This window comes from Diabrotica undecimpunctata, chromosome 1, assembly GCF_040954645.1.
Source record: "Diabrotica undecimpunctata isolate CICGRU chromosome 1, icDiaUnde3, whole genome shotgun sequence".
Taxonomy (NCBI): Eukaryota; Metazoa; Arthropoda; class Insecta; order Coleoptera; family Chrysomelidae; genus Diabrotica; species Diabrotica undecimpunctata.
In genome coordinates this window covers 163,991,298-164,017,516 of record NC_092803.1, presented here as the reverse complement: position 1 = coordinate 164,017,516, position 26,219 = coordinate 163,991,298, and the positions used below count along the sequence as shown (strand labels likewise).

General features: G+C 34.2%; 1 protein-coding gene across 1 annotated transcript; it reads right to left on the bottom strand.

The window, feature by feature from the left end:
* Positions 1 to 6: 6 nt before the first annotated feature.
* LOC140432483 (uncharacterized) lies at positions 7 to 23,745 on the bottom strand. The gene is made up of 5 exons (XM_072520397.1): positions 23,621 to 23,745; positions 20,694 to 21,063; positions 16,568 to 16,838; positions 2,586 to 2,764; positions 7 to 141 (listed from the first exon to the last, which is right to left on the bottom strand). Exons 2-5 carry the CDS (start codon positions 21,040 to 21,042, stop codon positions 14 to 16), a joined length of 927 nt encoding a protein of 308 aa, XP_072376498.1. The 5' UTR covers positions 21,043 to 21,063; positions 23,621 to 23,745; the 3' UTR covers positions 7 to 13.
* Positions 23,746 to 26,219: the final 2,474 nt, after the last annotated feature.

Sequence of the window (26,219 nt, the reverse complement as noted above, 5' to 3'; positions counted from 1 at the left end):
AGTCAACATTTCCTTATTCTTCTCTATTATTGTTTTCTGTATCGTAAAATGTGTTTTGAATAGCACAATATTCAGCTCTGGTTAAATTTTTCATAGTGGCTGCCATATGTTTTTGTTGCTTCAGACATTTGCGTCTTTTTGCTAAAAATTAACAAATAAATGAAAAAGCGATACATTATCCATCAGTGAAGCGAGTATTAAAGAAGTATTAAGTAGAACCATTGTTTAATTTTGAAAACTACCAACTAAACTTAAAATACAGATTATAAGCAACCATAAAGGAGTCCAAAGAAACATTAATAATGTACCGTTTTTAAATAAAACAAGCAGTTCTAATTTATATAAATATATTTATTTATAAGTTTACAGTACGGTAGTATCTTAACAACTAAACTAGCTAATATCATCGTTACTTATATATATACAAGTTAATATGTACTAGAATATTCTGGAGTAGTCCACCTCTATCCTTCACGTCGAAAGCGCATCGAGAATGCCAACGATCGAATATTCTAGATCCATACTTCTAAGAACTGTGACTCGTATCACGCGTCGGAGATGGGCTATTATGTTACACTGCTCCCCTCTTAGATCTGAACGTCCCGATCAGCAACTTTACATGAAGGCCCAGTATGGCGGAATCCACAGGACTCTCCAGCTCTGCATGAACCCCTCAGAAAGAAATAACAGTCTACTGTCTTTGAAGGACACGATCTCTTCGGATTAATGCAATACACAGTAATTCGTATGCCTGTTTCTCGGAAGACCACTTCAAGCATGCTTCTGACAATCTTCCAATCTAGATTTTCTAGTGCATGGCCTATCTTGGGCAAGGCCAAATTCTTGATGTCATAATTGCACACGATTTTCTTTAAATCAGTTAGAGCACGCCATATATCCTCGTAGCTTGCCCTGTCTGTATACGACTTCCTGGTCACCATGTACAGCAAAGATCGAGGACCATCTTCTAATCTCAGTACTCTTCCAACTTTAGGCTGCTGATTTTTTAACTCGTCCAAACGACCGAACTTCTTATAAAATACGGATGAGATTCCTTTAGTCATCTCAAGATCTTGTGATACAGTGGGCTAGAGAGACATGCGAAACACTAAAAAGATCTTGCTGAACTTCTGTAGTCACGCCGAATCTAGCACTCTTTCTCCCTGCGTAATTTGACATAAATTCATTAAAGCTTGGTCACCGGTCATCTTTGATCTCATGTTGAAAGCTTCGTGCTTCTTCTGTTTCATTTGAGCCAGCATAAAGTGCAAGACGATTTATGTGAACTAGTTTTGGTTTACCTTTCGGCAACTTCTTAATTCGGTATATTACGTCATTTATTCTCTGTTTAATTTCATACGGACCTTCCCATTGTCTTTGCAGTTTAGGAGACAAGCCTCGACGACATTGTGGATTACAAAGCCAAACAAGATCACCTACTTTATAGCTTTCATTCTTGCATCGAAAATCATATTGATCTTTCATTCTGTCACTGGCTAACTGGATGTGTTGTCGGGCAAGTTTATGAATGTTGTTCGTTCTTAACTTCGGGCGGTCGACATAATCTTCGCTTGCAACATGTTCTTCAGAAGGTCTGCGCCAAATTGTAGGTCGTAGGGCAAACGAACTTCACGACCTAACATCAGGCAGGTTGGAGTCTGGCCTGTAGTTTCATTCGCGGCCGAGCGGTAGGCCGTTAAGAATAGATGAATGTGCTGGTCCTAATCTCTTTGATGTTCTGATGACTTTGCGGATGACTTTGTTGGTGTAATTGAACTTTCACTAAAAGCCTTGTTTTTTAGTTTACTATGTAGGGTAGCTTTAGGAATACTGTATTTCTTGGCTGCTCCATTTTGGCTAAGACTACCACTTCGAACTTCTTTAATAGCGGAGGTTAACTGGTCCTCAGAATATTTTCTTATATTTGAAATTATACTTAATTTGAAAATTTCACCTTGTATTATTAATAATAGACCCTACATGATATAGTTCGTTGAGATCAGGTTGTTAAGGAACTTTCAAAAACATAAAAATATACAGGGTGTTTCTTTTAAAATACAGATTATGGACTATGCCAGACTTGCGTGGATCACCCTGTACATTCAAATTTATGTTAAAAAGCGCACATTTAAATTTAAAAGTTAAGGTATCTCAACGTTTGAGGTGCGTGTCTATTTACTGGTACCTTTACCCTATAGTAAAACTCGAACATAAAAAGTTAAATAGCTTGTCGGATAGGAACTGCAAGTTTCGTTTCTAAATGAAGAAAAAGCAAATAACTAACATCTTTATAGTCATACCAATATATGCCTGTATTATGTGGAGACATAAAAATAAGACCTGTAAGGAAAATAGATAAAATAAATAAAATAAGTGTAAAAGAAACGCCGCAAATTGTCCCAACGTTATAGACAGATTTGTATACAGAAACACAAAAGTTATTTGACTAATGAATCAAAAAACGTACAATTTTTTTAAATAATTAATCATTTTAATCATGTCCTGATAACATTAGTAGAGTACCTACGTATCACGTAAATGGTAAAATAATTTTACAAACAACATTGTCGTATGTGTATACTAACCTTTTTGAGTTATTTTATTACAAATATCTAGATCTTTTTGCTGTCGTTTTTCGGGAAGAAACTCACATACTACTGCAAATTTTCTTCTACAATCCACAACTCTCCAAAATTTATTATCATCTAATACAACACAATCGTGATTAACTGTATCAAAAATCGGATGCCCAGGAGCCCAAGCTCTTTAAAAGAAAATAGGAATCATTGCAAAATATAAAAAGACATTAATTTACCACCAATTACGTGAACAGTCAAAGAATTTTAATAGCATTATATTGTTAGTGTTATTTTATAGATATAATAATATACTTAATAAGTTATCTTATAATAATTAATGGAAAAAATCGAGAGCGTATAGTGTAACAAAAATTATATTTCTCCACTTTGGGCGCTACTGTAACAAATATAGTAGGCAGATCCCTTGGGACTATGTCCCTGATGTTATAAGATCTGTAGAGTAGTGTGAAGATAAGTTTGAAACTAAATTAAAATAAGAGTTGAAACTGAATGCAGTTAGGCTAGCTGGGTATGCTTGAGACTGGCCAGTTGATACTCAAGGTAGGGTTAGGCCTATTTGCATGCCCTGAGAAAACAGTAAAGAATAGAAAAGATGTATATTAACTAAGGAAATATAAGAATAACCAAAACGAACTAAGGGTAAGTACTGACAACAGGAATATATGAGAGAAGAATGATTTGGGCGCCAGGGAAGATGTTTACTGGACTCTTAGTCTAACAAACACTTCACCTAGTGACTTTATTGCTGCTGCTAACTATGTTTTCTGTAACTAGATATAACTTTATTAAAAAAAAAGGTTGTTTAATAAAACAGATTATTACTTATAACCCAATTTAATAAAAAACATAAATAAAAAACATAAATAACAAAAAACCTATTGATCCCTATTTACAATATATTTACACACTCTAATATGCTAGAAAAGTAGGAACTTTTATTATGAAGTTTTATTCATGAATTAAAACAAAATTTACTACAACCAACCTATTTATATATATTAAAACAATTATTACCCTTCCTATATTTAACACAATGTATCAGTTCAACAATTTCTAAGTTGATTCCAATCAGATAACCTGTAAATATATTTCAATTGGTCTGTTCAGAAAGGAACAGATCCAAGATGAATCAGTGACGTTACCAGTAGGGCTGTAAAAATACAAAATGGACCTTTGTGCACAAATGACCTTACAAAGTGTATTAAAATCCACCCCTACCCTGTTATTACTAATACATATATATATTTAAAATATTTAATGACACAAAAAAAATAAGCAAATGATGTTAAGAAAAAAATTGAATGTAAGATATATAATGATACGCAAATATGATTTATGAAAATTGACTAGGATTATTTTTAAGTTTTGGTTCGTTCACTCACTAAAGTTTAAACAATATTTAAGTAACTTATTTTTACGATATTACCAAACAGTATAAAAAAAACCTGTCTACTCTCAAGCCGAGAAGGTTCTTCTTCCGGACGCCTTACGCCGCCGGGACTCGTTCGGGTGAAAGCTGTAAGCCCACTGTTCTAGCACCAAACTGAACCGCTATTCCAATATTCGGGAAAAACCAAAAAAACTCCAAACTAAACTCAACTAAAAGCTATTACCCCAAATCCAAAATAATGTTTATTGTATTGACTTTATATTCTTTCTTCCTCCAACGACTAAAATAAAATCAAAGAAGCTCTCATTAGCTTTATTCAGAGTTGATAAACAACAAGGCGGTTAGGACAAGAAAAACTAGTCAGAAGATGATAATTAGTGAAGGTTTCGTACACTTTTTGTGACCTTGGAAAATTAATCGAAAACTATGTATTTAAAAAAATGTTGGGAATTTACTATGAATATTTCACTGAAGAACTAAAATTTAACTTATCACGAATATATTATAGGCAAATAGTAATGAAGGATCTCCTTACATTACCGAATTGCTTGGATATTGATGAGAACGTGTACTTAGGAGAATTTCTAACAGAAAGAATTCTGAACGTGATTTGACTAATATAATTAAGGTAAAATTATTGAATAAATGATTTTAATATGAAACTAATAATGGTTAAAAAAATGATGTACTTTAATTAAAATGAAACTCACCCAACGCAACAATATTTCAACAATTGAACCAAAATCTTCTTTTTCCAAAACTTCTAATATAAAAAAAACGCCTTCTTTAACTTAATATCACCTCTGAATAACTTAAAATTTCTTTTCTGATAACTTGAGCCACGTGCGTTGGTCGCTGGAGTATCAACCAATCGTTCTCTGCCTCGGTCAATGGTTCGATATCAAGTGAGTCTTACACTTTTAAAATCGTCGGCTTCCGTCAGTTCCAAGTTAAGCGGAAGCGGCGGTAAGCAGTTTGACCAATTGATAAACAATTGATAATACGATTACATGTATATTTGGTTGCATACTTTACAGGCAGAATTAAGTTATTTTAAATTTCTCAGTAACGATAACGTAATCTTATCGTTACATTCCCCCTTTACTTGGAGAAAAAAAAATTGACCTAAGAACAATTTTTTTTTCTCTGTGTAACTATAGATATTCAAGACCAATCATATACTGTGGGATCCATCACAGACGTGAACAAAATAGCCAATAATATAGCGTGTCCAGGACACCACACTAGCACATATTAAATGCACAGAATCTTCCATCCGTGACTGACATTCTAAAACCCAAAATTGTTCAAGTTGATTAAGTAGATTTAAATAAACCCCAAATTATTGTCAACAAGAACACTAAACCAATCATATACATGAATACAAAACTTGCTAATATATAACCGAATATACCAAATAACTTCCACACATTTGCATTTAACTCGACCGATTATACTTAACCACAGATTATGAGTCATGCAAGAGGGGTAGTTCTAATATACAATATACTAAATATGACACAAGCACTCATGCCCACAAGTTATAGTATGTTTATTAAAACCTTATACTAAATAACTAATAAAAATACAAATCTTCAAAATAATTGACGAATGGGATGAACGATACAAAATTGATCCATCCATGGACATCAGATTTATTTTAGAGCATATCCAAGGTGAAGCAATCAGTAGATTTCGTAACCAATTCGCAATAAACCAAAATATGGACCGTAATATAAAACCACACTAGATATAAGAGTTACTGAGGAAAAATGATCGTAGCATGCATTTTATCCTAAATTGATCCGACAATGGACAACAGATTTATATTGGCATATCCAATGTGAAACAATCAGGCAAATTCATGGGTCATCACCACAACCTAATAATCATTATACTCTATAGATGCTAAATATTTGGTACCATGAAACTGAACCATTGGAACGAAATAACAGACTAAGTGTCTGCAGCATATGTGAATTGATCTGATTCCAGTCATGAGTAGATAGGTATAATAAGGGATACTTAGTCAGTATACAACATAATCAAGAATCTACTAACGACTCAACCTGACTAGGCCGAACATCCGGAAGAATCCCAAATCATCTTCCTAGGACTCCCTTTCGTGTCATTGAAGGTTACCAAATTCCAGACCACATTGTATCCCTATCAAGTTCCACAACCTACGATGGATTACACCCCAAATTAAGCTCATCATCTGTTATGCATCAGATTCAAGATAAGATCTACACAAGAATGACAAACTTATTTTAGTAAGGTATTCCAACACAAATATTAGTAATATATGAACTAATAGATGAACAGTTGAGTTTCACATATAAGAGTAATACAACAGGAAGAAAGTGTACCAAATTAAAGAACTGACATAACGAAATGGAGTTAACTAATTCTGGAATTCTCTAACTATAGCTGTAGCTACAACAGATTTATAAGAATAGCCAGAAAAAGCCAACCAAATATCACTAAATCATCGCTAATACAATACCTTAAGACATCATAAATGGATAACTCTTATAAACATTCAATCAAAGAAGTACTAGAGAACAAGAAAGTCAATTTCTTAAGAAACTGCAGATTAGGGTATGTTCACTAGTTACTTGTATCTATATAACAGAACATTGATCCTGACTCCTAATTACATATAAAAACAAAATGAGTTCCCAGGAAAGCTGATGCTACACACAATATTCAATTGTTGAATACAAAAGATATATTCTAATAAGGCTGAGATCTAAGAGGTTACCATTTGTATCAGCACAACTAGATAATAAAGCTAAAAAGGGTAGACAATATATGTATAATAGAAGTGAGATTCAAATTAAGACTATGTTTCAACAGAATAATATTTCTGAATACTAGAATGTTTAGTACATCCTTCAATAATGATGACGATGATTAAACATTCTATCATAGAGATTCAGCATTTAAATTGATTAAGGTCTGATAGATATAACCAGGCAATTGTGAGCCCTGAAATCTGCTTCCTATCGGGTGCGCACTATTGATAGTAACACAAGTTTCGAACCCACGTATTTGCATAGCCATGCGAGGCAAACCAATTTCATAAGAAATGTTAGATACAAAAAAAAATAACAAAAGGTTACATAATAATTCGGCGTAACTTTTATCTCAACTAACTTCATTGAATTTTTAACGAATGAAGTCTAACTTAGGAATCACACTGTATACTAAAATTGTATTATCTAAAACAAATGACGCGATAACTTCTTTAGACCAAATGGTAACTAATGTATCAAAGAATATTACTAAGTATTTTAATAATTTTCCTGTAGGAACTACCAAAAACAACCTCAGGATCAAATAAACAAAATCTAAACATATACATGTATTTATGTATACCAATATATAGCAATGACACATATAAACATAATAAGGTACGAAGAGTTGACAGTTCTACACCAGTTTGATTTACCAAAAAAAATTTGCTGTACCTACTTCAATATTATAACTAATAACAACAAAGCTAAATTTAGTATGGGAAGCTAAAACTATTATATAATAGATAAACCATATTGTTTATCTGGTGACTAAAATCAAAATCCAATCATTTACCTATTCATTAAAAAATCAAGTATTACCAAAATTTAGAAAGAGGAATTAACCTAATCAATCCTGTCAGGTTAATCTTCTTCTGACGATGAAGAGTCTACGTCATTGACAGTGTTATCTGGTAATAAGTCCTTTATATGAAATCGACCAAGACGTTTGTTGGACAAACTATCTTTCAATTCATATATTAAAGGAGATATTACTTTACTGACAATACATGGGACGTATTTTTGACAAAATTTGGCAGAAACAGCATCACCTTTACTAGACTTAACAAAATTACGTTTTAATACCCGATCACCAACAAAGAATCGCAAATCTCTTTTCCTCAAGTTATACTGACCCTGTGACTTAAGGTAAGAAGTTTTTAATTTCTTCCTGATGTCTGCAAATATTGGAGGTAGAGTCTGTATATCATCTAAACGATGAAGTTTATCTGATATTTGAGGTAGATTTGTGGAATTTCCTGAAACTAAACCAAAATAATCACCAGATAAGGCAACATTTCGACCAAAATTTAAATAAGCTGGGGAACACTGCGTAACTTCATGGACAGAAGTTCTTATGGCTTGAGCTATGGAGTGAATATATTGATCCCAAGCTCTGTGGTCTTGGTATGTATATGATCTTAGGGCTGTAACAATACTGCGGTTTACACGCTCACTATGATTAGCTTGCGGATGGTACGCAGCGTTATAAAAGATCTTCTGAACTTTGTATTTAGTTAGAAGGTCTTTAAAAGCCTTAGCTACAAATTGAGGACCATTGTCACAAGAGACAATTTGGGGAACACCAAATAACAAAAAGACTTGCTCCTCCAAATATTTCACAATGGCAGGAACTGTGGCATTACGAAGAGGAAAAACTAATGGAAATTTAGTGAAGTAATCCACGACCACCAAACAATAGGTATTGCCCTTATAACTACGAGGGTATGGTCCAATTAAATCCATAGATACCATCTGCCATGGGAAGTCAATGTTCCTAAAAGAACCCATTAATCCAGCTTGTGGCTTATTACTTGGCTTGCATGTAGCGCAAACTTTGCATCTAGAAATATATTTCTTAATACAGTTGCGCATACCAGGCCAATAATATAGCTCCGCTATCCTACTAAATGTTTTAAAGGAACCAAAGTGACCAGATGTCACATTATCATGAAAAGTACGAAGAATTTCATCCCTATTTGCGGTTGGGACGACAATTTTCCAATCCGACATATTAGTCAAGGCTTCAATTGGACTAACAACATGTTTATAAAGGATATTATGTTCCACTTTAAAATCAGGGTACTGACCAGGATTCTGAGTAACATTCTCCAACATTTTATGGTACCACGCATCCGGAACTAAAGTGGATACGTCAAGAAGATTGACATCAAATGTTCGAGACAAAGCATCAGCTACTACAACACCATTTGCCTTACGGTGGACAATGTTATAGTCAAACGCTGATAACTTACAAATCCAGCGGGACAACCGTTGGGATGGGTTACGCATAGAATGCATCCACAACAACGAACTATGGTCAGTGATCAAAGTACACTTACGACCTTCTAAATAATACCTGAAGGCCTCCAAGCCATGAATTATAGCAAGGAGTTCCCGCTCAGTAGTGGAGTAATTTTTCTGGGCCTTATTGAGCTTCTTACTAGTGTACGCTATGGGGTGCTCAGAACCATCTTTCATCTGAAAGAGGACACCACCTGAAGCAGTATTAGAACAATCTGTCATGAGGTAAAAGTGTTCACTGAAATCAGGAGAAGTCATGACAGGAGCACTGGTAAGAGCTTCTTTAATACGATGAAAAGCATCATCAGCCTCAGGATTCCAGGTAATAGTCTGACCCTTTTTCCTATTCTTAAGGAGGTCAGTAAGAGGTGATAATAAAGTGGAATAAGAACGTACAAACCTTCGATAGTACCCACACATACCCAAGATCCTACGTAACTGAGTAGTTGTTTTAGGTATGGGGAAGTCCTTGATAGCGGTTACCTTGTCAGGATCTGTCCTCAAACCTTGACTATCAACAACATATCCCAGGAATTTGAGATTAGGACGACAAAAATTACATTTATCCAAGTTGACAGTGAGATTAGCCTCTTTAAGGCGTGAAAATAACTTCTCTAATATTTCAATATGCGAAGTAAAATCAGGAGTAACAACTAAAATATCATCTAAATAATAAAATACAAATGGTTCAAGTTGTGGACCAATAACTAAGTCCATTAAACGACACATCGTCTGAGGAGCTGAAACTAGACCAAAAGGCATCGTGACAAATTGAAATAATCCTTTACCACTAACAGCGAAAGCAGTATATTTCTTACTCTCTTCACTCAAAGGAATTTGTAAGAAGGCCTTGGATAAGTCAATGGAAGAGATGTATTTCGCATTCTGGAGTTTGCTTAATATAACATCTATTCGAGGGATAGGATAAGCGTCCCTATTCGATGTGATACTGTTTAATTTACGACCATCAAAACAAATTCTGAATGATCCATCCTTCTTCTTTGTAAGCCACAGAGGACTACAATATGAAGAGGTAGAAGGTTCGATAATGTTTAAGGAGAGCATTGAATCGATTTCTTTACCTAAATCTGCTTGCCATGCTTGAGGTATGGGATATTGATACTGTCTGAAAGGAGTTGAAGTTTTCACTTCAATAGTATGAGACATTAAATGTGTACGGCCTAATTTATCTTTAGACGAAATAGATGAAAATTTAGAGATAATATCCTCTAACTGTTTTTGTTCCATTCCAGACAAACTAGAAAATTCACGAATAACACTTACAGTTGATAAATTAAAGGAAGAAATAGAGAACGAAAAGTCCGAACAATTTAATGTGCTATTAAATGCATTTAAAAAAATCCATGCCAAGAATTATAGAATTTTGCACGGAAGGTATAATATAAAAGGTAATAGTTTTGCGAATATTTGCAACTAAAATTTCAGTTTCAAATTTACCCGTGATCGACTGAATGGTACCATCTGCAGTAGAGACTTGCAGGGAAGAAATAGGTATAATATTAATATTAGTGTTTTCTAATAATTGTAATGAATAGGAACCTATTAAAGAAATGTTAGAGCCACTATCTAATAGAGCCAAACAAGAATGTCCTAATATCTTAATTTCAAGATAAGGTCGGTTATCATTATGTTTTCTGACTAATAAAGAATTAATATCAAAATCTAAAATATTATATTGGCCATCCAAATTATAAAATGGTACTAACTTAGACTTATTATCATTGCCAACAAATTTACAAACTGGTGTAGAAAATGGAACTGTTTCCCTGTGCTGATTATGTTCATTACTAAAATTATGACTTACGACTGGTGAAGATAATCTAAGGTCAAGCAAACAGCTCGAGTTAACCGCAGAGTGGTTGACAGTTACTTTTTTGCTTGCTTTGGATTTTGTTTGTTGTGCTTTGGTTGGTGAGTGTTTTTCTTTTCTGGAGCGGGTGATTTCGAAGTGCTGGGGAGTATTGGGGAGTTGCTGGGGTTGTAGACTGAGGAACGCTCAGGGGACGAGCCTCTGTCCGCTCGTTTCCCGAACACTTAAAACAGTTACGTTTGAGTGTATTGTCTCTACCACAACCGTGACAGAAAACACGTGTACGAGGTGTCACGCACTCATAAAATGCATGGCCAGGCTCACGACAATTCCAACAAGTCAAAGACGAATTCACCACAGACACATTCTGTGTATGAGTTTTGGGTTGCCAAGAACGATTTCTAGAGAAACTTAAGTTAAATGAAGGACCAGAAGTAGGTCGAGACGTCCTTGCAGAAGAAGAAGACCAAGATAGAGTTTCCTCTAAACGTTTACACTTCTCCGTGATATCCTCGATACTCTGAATGTCCATTAAAGCTAATTGCTGATGGTAAAAAGGCAACAGACACTTAAGAATGATCTTTATTTTGGCAAAGTCGGATAGAGGAGTCTCAAGTCGACTACACATGCCCAAAATGGTGTTAATAAACATAGTGACAGGTTCGTTTGGCTTTTGTTTACGGTTTTTGATTTCATCTAGGAGATCATCTTGGAAAGAATAAGGCAGAAAATCAGATTTTAATTTCTGAGCCAACTCAGACCAAGTGGAAAAGCTATGACGGTTGTTCATAAACCAAGTAAACGCAGGACCTGTAAATAATTCAGCAGAAGCTGCAAAAAGATCATCCTCACTCACACCTCTTGAAATACGAAGACATTCCACTCTCTCCAAAAAGGTAATGACTTCATCATGATGACCTTGACCAGAAAACAAAATTCCCCACTTATGTACCTGAATTGGTTTAGGGGGTGAAAACGAATTAGCTGCATGAACAGAAGAGATAGGAGTGGAAGTGGCTGCCGGATTTACTCGAGAATCAAGTTCACCTTCTAAACTAAGAATTCTAATGGAAATAGAGCGCTTGAAAATTTGTTGCTCCTCATCTGAGCAAGATAGTAAATGTGCACGACCAGAGATATGAGTAAGACGAGAAATTAACCTGGAATACATGCTATCATGGACAGTCCCTCTAAAATCGGATATCCTCTGAGCCAGGTCCTCCAACGTCTGGTTTATCTCCTGTTGTTGTTCCAGAAAAGGAATATCTACAGAAGAAATTTGTCGAAAGCTCCTATTTCCTTGCTCTTGTTTCAAGGCACCGCGCAATAATTGGTGTTTTTTCTCAACCTTGGTAGACTCTTCAAAGGGAATTCCCCTTATCCTCAGCTCATAATCCACTTCCTTAACTAATAAATGCTCAGCCTTAAAGGTACACATGATGAAAGAGAGGAAGAAAAAAAAAATATCACCAACAAACCAAAATCAACAATGTGTTTAACCAAATGTAATTAATAAAGGTGTACCTATACCTTTAACTATAAATATATTTAAAATAATTTAAAGTTGGTTTGAGAGATCAAATGACAATAAGTAAATTGAACTTATTTTTATATATAGTATGCAATAATTGACCAAAAAAAAATTATATATTATATAGTGTGATCGCACCTAAACAAAACCACTATTGGCAAATAACAATGTAAATAGTAATACAATAAATTATTCAATATTTCTCAACAAATGTACAGGTATCACTAACCCGATCAAACCAGAAATGTCAAACCAATATAATTATGAAAAATATTATACTAAATGAAGGTTTACAATTAGTTATTAATTTAAAGTTAACAAAACCACCAACACAGCAATATAAGACACTATTCAATATTTCTGAGATACTGTAGCAAAGAACACTGGATCTAAATAACTATAAAATATGCAAAAATAGACAAACAAACTAGAAACAGTTTAAAAAAGAGACAAATGAATTAAGGAATACTATCTTACTGAAAATCTGGGCTCCACGTTGGACTACGCCACTGTAACAAAAATTATATTTCTCCACTTTGGGCGCTACTGTAACAAATATAGTAGGCAGATCCCTTGGGACTATGTCCCTGATGTTATAAGATCTGTAGAGTAGTGTGAAGATAAGTTTGAAACTAAATTAAAATAAGAGTTGAAACTGAATGCAGTTAGGCTAGCTGGGTATGCTTGAGACTGGCCAGTTGATACTCAAGGTAGGGTTAGGCCTATTTGCATGCCCTGAGAAAACAGTAAAGAATAGAAAAGATGTATATTAACTAAGGAAATATAAGAATAACCAAAACGAACTAAGGGTAAGTACTGACAACAGGAATATATGAGAGAAGAATGATTTGGGCGCCAGGGAAGATGTTTACTGGACTCTTAGTCTAACAAACACTTCACCTAGTGACTTTATTGCTGCTGCTAACTATGTTTTCTGTAACTAGATATAACTTTATTAAAAAAAAAGGTTGTTTAATAAAACAGATTATTACTTATAACCCAATTTAATAAAAAACATAAATAAAAAACATAAATAACAAAAAACCTATTGATCCCTATTTACAATATATTTACACACTCTAATATGCTAGAAAAGTAGGAACTTTTATTATGAAGTTTTATTCATGAATTAAAACAAAATTTACTACAACCAACCTATTTATATATATTAAAACAATTATTACCCTTCCTATATTTAACACAATGTATCAGTTCAACAATTTCTAAGTTGATTCCAATCAGATAACCTGTAAATATATTTCAATTGGTCTGTTCAGAAAGGAACAGATCCAAGATGAATCAGTGACGTTACCAGTAGGGCTGTAAAAATACAAAATGGACCTTTGTGCACAAATGACCTTACAAAGTGTATTAAAATCCACCCCTACCCTGTTATTACTAATACATATATATATTTAAAATATTTAATGACACAAAAAAAATAAGCAAATGATGTTAAGAAAAAAATTGAATGTAAGATATATAATGATACGCAAATATGATTTATGAAAATTGACTAGGATTATTTTTAAGTTTTGGTTCGTTCACTCACTAAAGTTTAAACAATATTTAAGTAACTTATTTTTACGATATTACCAAACAGTATAAAAAAAACCTGTCTACTCTCAAGCCGAGAAGGTTCTTCTTCCGGACGCCTTACGCCGCCGGGACTCGTTCGGGTGAAAGCTGTAAGCCCACTGTTCTAGCACCAAACTGAACCGCTATTCCAATATTCGGGAAAAACCAAAAAAACTCCAAACTAAACTCAACTAAAAGCTATTACCCCAAATCCAAAATAATGTTTATTGTATTGACTTTATATTCTTTCTTCCTCCAACGACTAAAATAAAATCAAAGAAGCTCTCATTAGCTTTATTCAGAGTTGATAAACAACAAGGCGGTTAGGACAAGAAAAACTAGTCAGAAGATGATAATTAGTGAAGGTTTCGTACACTTTTTGTGACCTTGGAAAATTAATCGAAAACTATGTATTTAAAAAAATGTTGGGAATTTACTATGAATATTTCACTGAAGAACTAAAATTTAACTTATCACGAATATATTATAGGCAAATAGTAATGAAGGATCTCCTTACATTACCGAATTGCTTGGATATTGATGAGAACGTGTACTTAGGAGAATTTCTAACAGAAAGAATTCTGAACGTGATTTGACTAATATAATTAAGGTAAAATTATTGAATAAATGATTTTAATATGAAACTAATAATGGTTAAAAAAATGATGTACTTTAATTAAAATGAAACTCACCCAACGCAACAATATTTCAACAATTGAACCAAAATCTTCTTTTTCCAAAACTTCTAATATAAAAAAAACGCCTTCTTTAACTTAATATCACCTCTGAATAACTTAAAATTTCTTTTCTGATAACTTGAGCCACGTGCGTTGGTCGCTGGAGTATCAACCAATCGTTCTCTGCCTCGGTCAATGGTTCGATATCAAGTGAGTCTTACACTTTTAAAATCGTCGGCTTCCGTCAGTTCCAAGTTAAGCGGAAGCGGCGGTAAGCAGTTTGACCAATTGATAAACAATTGATAATACGATTACATGTATATTTGGTTGCATACTTTACAGGCAGAATTAAGTTATTTTAAATTTCTCAGTAACGATAACGTAATCTTATCGTTACAATAGGTTGAATCAAAATGTTAGTGATTCACTTTTTTAATACAGGCCATCGTTTCTGAGTTTCTATACTCGAAATTTAGAATTTTATATTTATTTTTTTTTTACTTTTTAAGTTAAGTATTGATGAAAACATTTAAAAAAATTGATGGCAAGACACTATGGGACAGAGCTAGAAGTACAGATATACGACGTAGATGCAAGAACTGGGTAAGAAATAGAAGAGTAGAATGGAACGATCATATAAACCGAATCACAACAAATAGAGTAGTAAAGACAGCAAAAGACGGTTCCCCAATGGAAAGACGATCAGTAGGAAGACCACGAAAACGATGGAACGACAACTTACTGGAGGCACATTGAAAAACAGATAGAGTCATGTCTACATAAAAAAAGAAGAAAAAGTTTAGTACTGTTTATTTTTCATTTTATTTGTATAAAATATTTATTAGAGCCAAAACATATGTACATCTCCAAAACATAGCTAGAAAAATGGCCTCTCCATACTATCAAGCTGTCGGAAAGCATTTTTTGTGTAATCCGCCCAAAAAACTGTTTGGCTACAGGACAGGTTCATTTTGATAATCCTAATTATTATTGACTAACAAATAGGGCAAGAGGAGCTCAATTCTAAATTGTTAGAAAAATTTATTCTGTTTTAAGGAATTCGGATTTAATACACCATTTTTAGGTTAAATGGCTGGACTAAGAAGAAACCTTTTGTACTAAAATTAAAAATAAGAAAACAAATGTGAAATTCTAACTTTGGAGGCCTAGAACTCAGAAACGAGGATATGTATTAAAAAAGTTAAAGCTCAAACTATAAGCTTCCGACTTTCTTCCCAATAGTCCTGGGACATTCTGTATGAAGCAATGTTAGTTTCTCCTTCCAATAAATTTATATTACTATTAACGGTCTCAAACAACACAACCTCAGCTGCAAATTCCACACAATGCCGCCTTCGAGAAGATCGTTTATAATGTGCAAGCTTAAATTCCGAGTTTTTTATTTCAAATGTTCCTCACCAAATATTTGTTGCCAAAACTCAAAATCCAAATTCCAGTCGAGTTGATACAAGATTTATATAAAAAATTAATTTCTCGCGCTTAACTGACATTCAAAATCGCCGATCGTTTCAAGCGTTGTGTCTGAGAGAACAGTTAACTCTACACAAAAAGTGCCAATAATTATTTTTGTTCAAAATGATCTCAGCTACATTTCTTGTTTGAAAATTTTTTTTCTACGGCGTAAATATTCTTGGTAAATCAATTGTTTTCCATTTTTTTCCCCTACAAGGTGAGTTTTAGAGGAAAACCCAGGGTAGGAGTGGCAAACTTTTTTACATCTTATGTGGAGTCCCAAAATTGACATTTTCAGGAAAATACAACGTTTGTCTCGTTTTTAGAGATAAAATCTCTGAGGTTTGGACTAGTAATAGATTTGTAAAAAACGATAAATTCTTACCTGAATGTTGAGCAACTTAACATCATACCAAACGAAGTTACAAAATGGCCTTCTTGTTCAATATCGTCTAAGCCAACGTAGGCTGTTTTATACCAGCTATTAAGCGTATCATTAATTATACGAGAAAACTCCTTGGTTCTTATTTCTGATGTAACATCAGCAATTTCAGCACCTAACTTTTGACAGGAGTCGATTGATTTTGTGTAATTGTTGACGTTCGTTAAAAGAGTAAAGAGACCAATACTGTTAATGCAAGTTGCGTTTTCAGTAGCTTAAAAGTAATATTTGGTAAATAAAATAAAATTTGTCATAGATTCGTGAAATTTCGACAACTTTCGGAAAAAAAAAATTGAATTATAAATAAAACTTAAATACTACTCTTAAAAATAGGATACGTGAATGTGTCAACCTTTTTGGCAGTTAAATGGAAAGAAAAAGAAATGACTTCACTTTTAGATAATACTGCACTTTGGTTACGTTAATTGATTAAAAATATTTGAAAATATATTTAACGTTTCGATTTAACGTTAAATACAATAAAGAATTGTGTGCGCAGAAGTAGACAAAGAGGAAGTTATGAAAAACACGCTATAAAGAGGATGTAGGAAAAATTATCATCCCGATGAAGATCTTGACTTTACAGAAGAAGTGGAAAGAAGATACCGGGCAATAAAAAGAAGAAGGGGCACCATAGATATTACTCATACCTTCCCTGAAGAAGTCAGACAGTTGATCAAACGTACTAACGCCAAAAAAGCTCCAGGACCCCACCATATTACGAATAGAGCTCTGAAGAATCTGCCAGCAAAAGCAATAGTATAGATAAACAAATTTAATTAACCACATCCTAAGATTAAGATATTTTCCTGGCAGATGGAAGGAAGCTCACGTAATATTGCTCAAAAAAACAGGGGGAAATGTCACATTTTCACAGAATTATCGACCGATAAGCGTATTACCAGCACTAAACAAAATTGCAGAGCAGGTCATACTAGCTAGACTAAAACAAGAATCAGAAGAAATCTAAACAATGCCTGAAGCAGAGTTCAGATTCAGATCCGAACACTCATGTGAACTTCAGGTACTGCGTGTAGCAGAATACATCACAAAATGTAAGTAAGGTTCAATGTAAAGAAATATATAGCAGATTTTTCGATGTTCTAGCGAAAAATTCTAGATGTCAGTTTTTCTAGATGTCAGTAAATCATTCGACAGAGTCTGGCACGAAGGCCTGCTGTATAAAATGAACCAATATGGTTATAGTGAGGCGATGACATGTCTTCTCTCGTCATACCTAGCCGACAGAAGATTCAGAGTTCGGATGGGACCAACCCTGTCCGAAGATGGAGCTAAGGAGGCTGGTGTGACGACGATACAGCGATAGCTATTAGCAGTACCGACCCAGATCTAGCAACAAGACACCTACAAAGGGCACTTAACGAACTATAAGATTGGTGTATATAGTGGAAGATACCTGTCAATCCTGACAAAACACAGGCCGTCACGTACAAAAGAAGAGGCGTACCAAATGGGGTTCTATCCATATTTGATACGCTAATCGAATGGTCAAATCAAGCCAAATGTCTAGGCGTAAAGTTGGACAAAAAGCTGACCTTCACAGAACACGTGAAACAAACGGTCCAGAAAGCTAAAATAATTCGAAGTCAACTCTCATCATTAATAGGTCGGAAGAGTAGACTAAGATTTAAAACAAAGATTAGGATGGCAAACTGTATAATTTTACCAACACTAATATACGCCTCGGCCGCATGGGGACACACTTGCAAAAAGCAACAAAATACAAATAGTTCAATACCATATGATCAGAGAGGCTCTCAATATACCCATGTACGTTCCATCAAGGTACGTATTTAGAGACTCAGCACAAAAGAGAATCCTGAGAACAATGGACGAAAAAGCACAGGTGATTTTCAACGATCTCAGGAACCATCCTAGTAGTCTATTAAAAGAGTTGACAGACTATGACGAAATCTAAAGGACAGTACATAGGCGGCTCAGACAGCAGCTAGCTGGATATAGAGAAGACCCAGAAGAACAGTGAAGAAATAATACTCATGCAATAGTCGAATAAACGCAGTAACAGAAGGCCCAAAAAATACCCTATTCTTATATTTTATTTCTTTTATTTAGTTATTTTTATTTTTAATACTTATACCCTTCTGTTACAGCAGCCATGCAGCACCAACACAATACAAAAAAGTAGAGTGAATGCTGATCAGCAGCACAGGTAGAAAAACTGTTTAGCTAAAAGGAACTTCAAGTAGGTCAAAACGACCAATTTCGCGGAACTTGAGCATCTAGGTCACGTACCGACAAACGTGGACTTAATGGTCAGACCCTTCGGCTGCTCAGCCGATGAGGAGAACAAAAATTATTTTGCCAATTCGCCGGCTGAGTGACCGAGCACACCCAATCCGGGCGGGGAGTCACCAACTTAGGTTGGTGACTCGCTGTCTGGAACACACATTTTTTGATACAAGTCCAAAGTCATGTAAAAATTAACTTCAGTCATTCATAGGGAGAAAAGCTCTTCTAACTACCCCTAAAATCATGTGGCTTAACCACATAAAGTAAAACAGAGGATGCCCCATTACCCAGGGTATCCAAAGTAACTTTCAGTACAAAGCCTCCTCATTCGTTATGTCCTGCGATGGGGAGGGGTGGTTGGTTATAGCTTGGGGGTCAGATAGGTACCAGTCCATTACGGAGTGTGACCGGTTTGATCTTCAGACATGTGGGTTCCACTGTTACATTGAAACACACATGTCACTCGGAGCTGGGTGCTACAAAAATTGTTGTGTGTGTGTGTGTGTGTGTGTGTGTGTGTGTGTGTGTGTGTGTGTGTGTGTGTGTGTGTGTGTGTGTGTGTGTGTGTGTGTGTAAATACAGTAAATAGGCAAAATATAATGGCATAAAAATTTTGTCGTGAAGAGCTTTTTCCTCATATAGCTACCACCAAACTATTCGTATTGGTTGGTTAAAATTATTTGAGCCGATAAATATAAAAATCTTTATATATAAATCCTTTACAATATACCTGTTAGGTCTAGTGGAAAGCGCCCACTCATAGTAAACCGAACTTAACCTAACCTAAACCTTTCCAAATCATCTTAATTTGTTGTGTTTTCCCATTTCTCTCAAAACTACCAATAATTTCGATCTTTCAATGAATCGAATGCTTGTTGGAAGTCTATAAAATTAGTTCAATTTATATTTTATATCCATGACCATTCTCTATAATTTGCTTAACTGTATGTATGGCATCTGTTGTTGACTTGCCTTTAGTGAATCCGCATTGGTACTGTCCTAAGATATTCGTCGTCGCTTCGGCCAGCCTTTTCTAATTTACTCGTTTAATTAACTCTTGACAACGTACTCCGTTTCCTATGACAACCTGCGTCGACACGAGGTATGTTGTGACGCTTTATAAGTCCTCACAATTTTTTTGCAAAAGTTGTATTTCTTGTTTCAGCAACAACTCTTTTTATTATGACACAACATATTTATAGGTACCTATCATTACAAAAATAACCAGATCCAAAAACTAAAAATTGCCTCCTGGAAAAAATGTTTTGTATTATGTGTGATAATTAGCTCCGGTCACTTCTACCGACAAATTTTGAAAATTTTCTGGTCACGAAAAATAATATGAAAAATTTCTAAATATATTAAATCCAGAGAGATACAACTTGGGAGTCATTTGCTACAACACGAAAATTATCTCGTTCCGCCATCTAACCAATAAGGATTGAATAGAGTGAAAACGTGGTGTTAAAAGAAAAAAATTGTCCTGGTTAATGAAACAGGAACTGAATAGGATTAGGCTCTGAAGAATTTATAGGAACAGCAGAAAATAGAAAATTATTTGCCACAATAACCGCTAACCTTTAATGATTGAGACGGTACATAAATAAAAATAATTATATAATATACCTATTTATAAAGAATTTTTCAAATTACAGCAATAACAGGTAGTGATTCTTAAATTATATTTTGTCTAAAAAAAAGCACAAAAGGATATATTGGGAGATAAAGTGACAACACGTTTGACAGAGTTAAAACTAATGTAAGAAACAGAAAGAAGAAAACCAGAATAAAAACTTACTTGCCCAGTTTCCATAAGCGCTGTAATAATCAAAACCAACATCTTCAATCAAAGTGGAACTTTTAACAATTTCTGGACATCCTAATATCTGGCAAGTGAAAGTATATCCTGTATTCAAACTCCTAACTTCTGGAGGACTAAAATTAAAAGCTAATCCCATTTTTTGTCTGGCGTAGTTCTCGCAATCTTTAAGATCATTTGCGTTACTCCAGAAAATAACGGGTAGGGTGGATCTGTGACAACTGATTATTTTATTATAACTTAACCTTCTTGTTTCCTTGCGGCAGTTATTTCTAGTGTTTGTAAAGGTGAACACACACATTAACATTATAAACATAAAAATTGTCATTAGATATAAATGGGACACGTGCTAAAAATAATAAACAGTAATAAAGAATTGAAAAATGGTACAGAAACATTAAGAAGACTATAAATATTAAGAATATAAATCGAAAATCGAATTCAGGATTCGGCCTAAATCTGTGCTTGAGGTTACTCTGAAGAAGCTAAGAGGCTGAAATATGCATATCAGCGAATGGTAGTACGCTGTAACCAAATCAAACCTAAACCGTCTATTTTATTTTGACTATAATATTGTTCAGTCTTTAATAAATACCCTAATATTTAAAATAAAGAATAAAAAATGGGAGTTCGTAGAAATTAGGGATAAAGTATGCGAATTTTACATATTATTTAACTAAATTTTTTTGACAATCTCCCATATTATCCTGATATATGGCTTATTTTCTTTATTTTATTACATTTTTATAATACATAAGTATTTCACAATATATACTTTTTTTATTCTACTCAACTAGATCAGAGTTAATACAACTATTTGCTGACTCCTCTCTGTAGAAACATACAATGGGACGCTGAGACATGTGTCTGTATTCGAAAGAGCACAAAACCAGTAAAACAGAATTGTCAGGTGGTGCAAAAAATGGAAAGTCACACTCAATCCTTTCAAAATGCAAATAATGTTATTTAAACCCCTCGCTGCTGGGAGGTATTAGATAATCCTCCTAGGAGAAAATCTCGATTTCAGGACCACGGTTTCCTACTTGGGAGTTTATTTTAGCAGGACTATTAACTGGGACATTCACATTAAAAACACCCTAGACAGTAAAGGTAACACCCAATATAGCTTGGTTGGCTAGGCTAAATCCTCCCTCATTACGCTCCTTCTCTACACTACCACTATCAAAACTCCCGCTCTACAGCAGCATACCACCCAAAAACTACTCACTCGCAACTAACGTTGCTCATACCTCTCAGAAGCTCTCGAAAAAAATGGTAGCAACCCCTCCTTGAAGAAGTGTAAGCCTAGGCAAGGTAATAACGTTCATATCTATCTAAATTATTGTAAACAAGTTGGTGTTTGAATAAAGTTATTGTAAAATTGTTAAAAGTATAACATTGGTGACAGCGGTGGGATTGAAGAGATATCCAAACCAATGTTAATAGTTAATACAAGATCTGAATTTTAGAAAGAAATGGATACGTTCGGAAATCTCGAATGGTTTTTAAAAATGGAAGAGGAAAAGAGAAGCGTAGGTAGGTGAAGAAACAGTTTAAACTAGAAGAGGAAGAGCTAAAGGAGAAGCGTAGACAAGAAGAGGAAAAGGTGAAAGAAAATCATACACAAGAAAATGAAGAGGTGAAAGAAAATCGTAGACAAGAAGAGCAAGAGAAAAGGGAGGAGAGACATAGAAAAGTAGAAGTAGAAATCATAAATAGTTCCTCCCAAATTTATAAAAAGTGAGAGGTAAGTCAAATTACTAGTAGAATAAATAAAATGGAAGAACAACAGAAAGATATAAATACCGATTTAGAAAATAAATTAATAAAACGTCAAAATGGTTAAAAAAACAACAAAACGATTTAAAATTTAATTTAGAACGACAAATAGTTGAGTTAGAAAGAAAAATTAATACCCAAACTTTTTTATCTAATATTGTTTCATTAAAAATCCGAACAAACAGCTTCATCATCTTCCATAATTGATCAAGGTACAATATTAGAACTATCAAAATTTTAAAACCTCCCACATTCGATGGCCAAACAGCGGCCATACAACAATATTGTATGAAGTCATTGACGGGACGAGGATGGGTTGCAATCACGGGTATTCTCACTAGACATTGCTCACTCAGATATTATCTCTGTAAAATGGGCAAAGTGGATAGAGCAACATGTAGATTCTGCGAAAATTCAAAGGAAACGGCCTAACGTAATTGCCCAAAAAGATTCTAAATTAGACAAAAATGATTATAAAATTTTCTAAACGAGACAAAAATAATTATAAAAGAACTTAATAGACTCAAAAGATATGGATAGAACAAGGTTTTTCGCCAATCTTAAATTGCGTTTTTAATCAAATTGAAATAATTTCTGAGTACCTACTCTAAAAAGAGACAAAATAATAAATAATTATTCAATATTAGGTTACATTCATTTAATAGTATCGCCAAATTTGTGATAGATACTACTGTTGAGCCACGTTTCTATAGCTTTTTGTCACATGATATACTTTTAGTGAAGGCAACAGTTCCTCAGAATTAATCATTATTAATCCATATCGCTGTTTCCCGATTTTAAACAGTTTGCATTCAATTTGTTTATACGTTTTACATCGCCGACGTCTCTCGTTGGTGAAACTCCCCTGCTCTGAACAACTTATCTTGGCCACTACTGATAAGATACCCAGAGTATTTGTAAGTAAAAGGATAAGTTTTTTTTTAATTTTAAAATAATAAGATTGCGACCTACCAAAAAAGAATAATTTTCGTATTTTGTTTCATATTAATATTATAGTATTTACTACTTTTTTAATACAGTGGTTCTTTTTACACTGTATTACGTTTACCAAACTTGAGAAACTCATACAACATTTTTCAATTGTGCTCTAAGATTGCAAATCTTACCTTATAATCGATTAAAACCACATTTTCAACTATCAAATTATTGTTTTTCTTACCAAATTAAAGTCAATGTATGTTAAGATTATGTTGATAGTCTACAATCATTTTGAAATGTGTATTGTGTATTATATAACAACGAATCAATTAGGCATTCTCAAAAACCGGATGTACTACGTAAAAACTCAATCAGGATATATCAATCAAATGTCGGTTCCTGTTCAGTTAATTAGCACGTAATCGCTAACATTTATTTTCTTGGAGCAGATATTTATTATATATTTTATGAGATACATTACTAAAGTAAAACCAGACACTTGGATCATTTGTGATTAACTGCAATTGTTATAGATAACGGTTGAACTTTTGTTGAAAATACTCCAAAAAACAAAATGTTAATGTAGGTACACTACTGTACAGAAAACATTTTTAGATTTAGATTTTTATTCTAAAGCGTTTTTAAACAAACAAAAAGTAAATTTGTGCAGACCTTCACGGCTGGTATTTTGTAATCATACATTTTATTTGAATTTACTGGCCTTGGTACGGAATTGTTTCTACCTGACGTTTCACCTGCAACTGTGGCAGGCTGTTTCAGGTTTCATGCCAACAGCAGTTAGGTCTCTATAAAAAGCCTTATTATGTGCAGATATCCCTTCACGGTGCATGTCCAGTGAGAATAGAGTTGTTATAAGCCTAATAAACACCGCCTGGTCCTAAGCCCAGATAAAATGTGAAGGGTGATTGGCAAGGTTAGCAACCAGCCAAGCATAAAACGAATACTGCTCAAAGAAACAATGTGAAGCCTTGGAATCGGTGATATATAACGATATATCGACGAATGATAATATAACGACGACCACGGTAAGAAATAAGGACAAGAAAAAAATTATTGAAACCCAAATGAGAATTAATACATGGAGCATCATGGAACAAAAAAGAGACCAAGAAAGAACCTAAGTGCTGAAAGAGAAACAAATAGACATATGCGCTCTACGGAAAATAAGAAAGAAGGCATGGGACAATCAAAGTTAAATAAATACATACTAATCTACAGTGGAGTAGCAAAAGAAAACAGGGCCAAAGAGGGTATATTTCAAATACCGAAACATATTTGAAATATCAAAAAATCTCCGTCACAAAATGTCTGTTGATCATTTTGTTATAACAGTACACTAAACGCCGACGATACTGTGATTCTAGCTAAAAACATCGACGACCTACAGGGACTAATCAATAGAATAACGAAATTGGGGATTATAATAAACATACACAAAACTTAATATATATGGTGAATTTGGAACTTCGTGAAAAGTATGCAAGATGCGCTGCTATGTATGAGGTGTACTTTTGTATACATGTTCTTGGATTTTGACCGTAGACACCATGAATAAAATAGACATTTGGAATGTGATTGTATCCGAAAATACTCAAGATACCGTGGACTAGCAGAACCAGAAACCAAGAGACGTAAACTAGAATATCTTGGGACATATAATCAGAGATTATATGCGATGTCAGATGACTTGACGAAACACGCAGGCCCTAAGTGGATACAAACTGCCTACAATAGAGAGACGTGGAAGAAGGAAGAGGAGGCCTATGTCCAAAATTGGACAGCAAGGGCTGTATAGATAGATAGATAATCAGAGAACCAAGATATGAGTTTCTTCGGCTAGTTCTCAACGGTAAAATTGTAGGAAAAAAATGGATAGGGCGGAAGAAACTCTCCTTGTTGAGAAATTTGCGACAATGGACATGTTTAAAGTAGACCAATTGCATAATGAGCCCAATACCGATATCATAAGCATGATAATCGCCGAAGTTCACTAGAAACATGTCAGGCTAAGAAGAGACAAAGAGATGACCCAAAAGAGTACTCTGAATTGAGTGACTCATCAAGTCTACAAATAAAAATATAACGGGAACAAGCAGAGATCAAACTTTGGTCGTGGACTGTGTTCCAAATACGTCGGAATGACTCCAATCAGGGTTTTACAGGTGAACATTCAGCACACTAAAACAGCTTCCGCAGAATTTATTGTTACGATGACAAAATTCCTAAGGACTTCTAGAGTAGGTAATGGCAAAGGTACAATAAGCCGATTGGCTACTGTACGACCGTAGATCAGGGGCTTATAGAGAAGAAAAAAACTATCCCAATAGGCGTTTTTTTGTGTCTAAAAATGTTAGGAGTTGAATCAGTTTCTGTAGTTTTGTTACGAAAGGAACCTCAAGAAATTATAAGTATATATATTATCAATAAATTGTTATGAGAAGATGTACAGTACATGGTCAAATTATGAGGCCAAGCATTAAAAATTTGCATTTTTTTAAATTAATAATTTTTATTGACAGGAATGTTATTATTTTTTCGCATAGCAACATTTAATATAGTATGGTAAAATGATTGTACTATTTTAACGTTGGCAACACCGCCCTATCTGCCATTTCTAGACAGCATTGAGTCCTGTCAACTAGTATGCATTTTATAACCTCAAATACTGTCTGTGAACATTTGAATTCTAAACGGTTTTGACCTGAAATTTTATTGCAGAGGTGAGTGATTTATCCTTTACTTTCTAGATTATAAACATACGCAGTG

Coding starts and splice junctions, on each gene's coding strand:
- LOC140432483 (XM_072520397.1), bottom strand. CDS start 21,042: ATGACAATTTTTATGTTTATAATGTTAATGTGTGTGTTCACCTTTACA. Junction 2,765..16,567: donor TTAAGTTGCTCAACATTCAG/GTAAGAATTTAT, acceptor TTTCTTTTAAAG/AGCTTGGGCTCCTGGGCATC. Junction 142..2,585: donor TAATAAAATAACTCAAAAAG/GTTAGTATACAC, acceptor GTTAATTTTTAG/CAAAAAGACGCAAATGTCTG.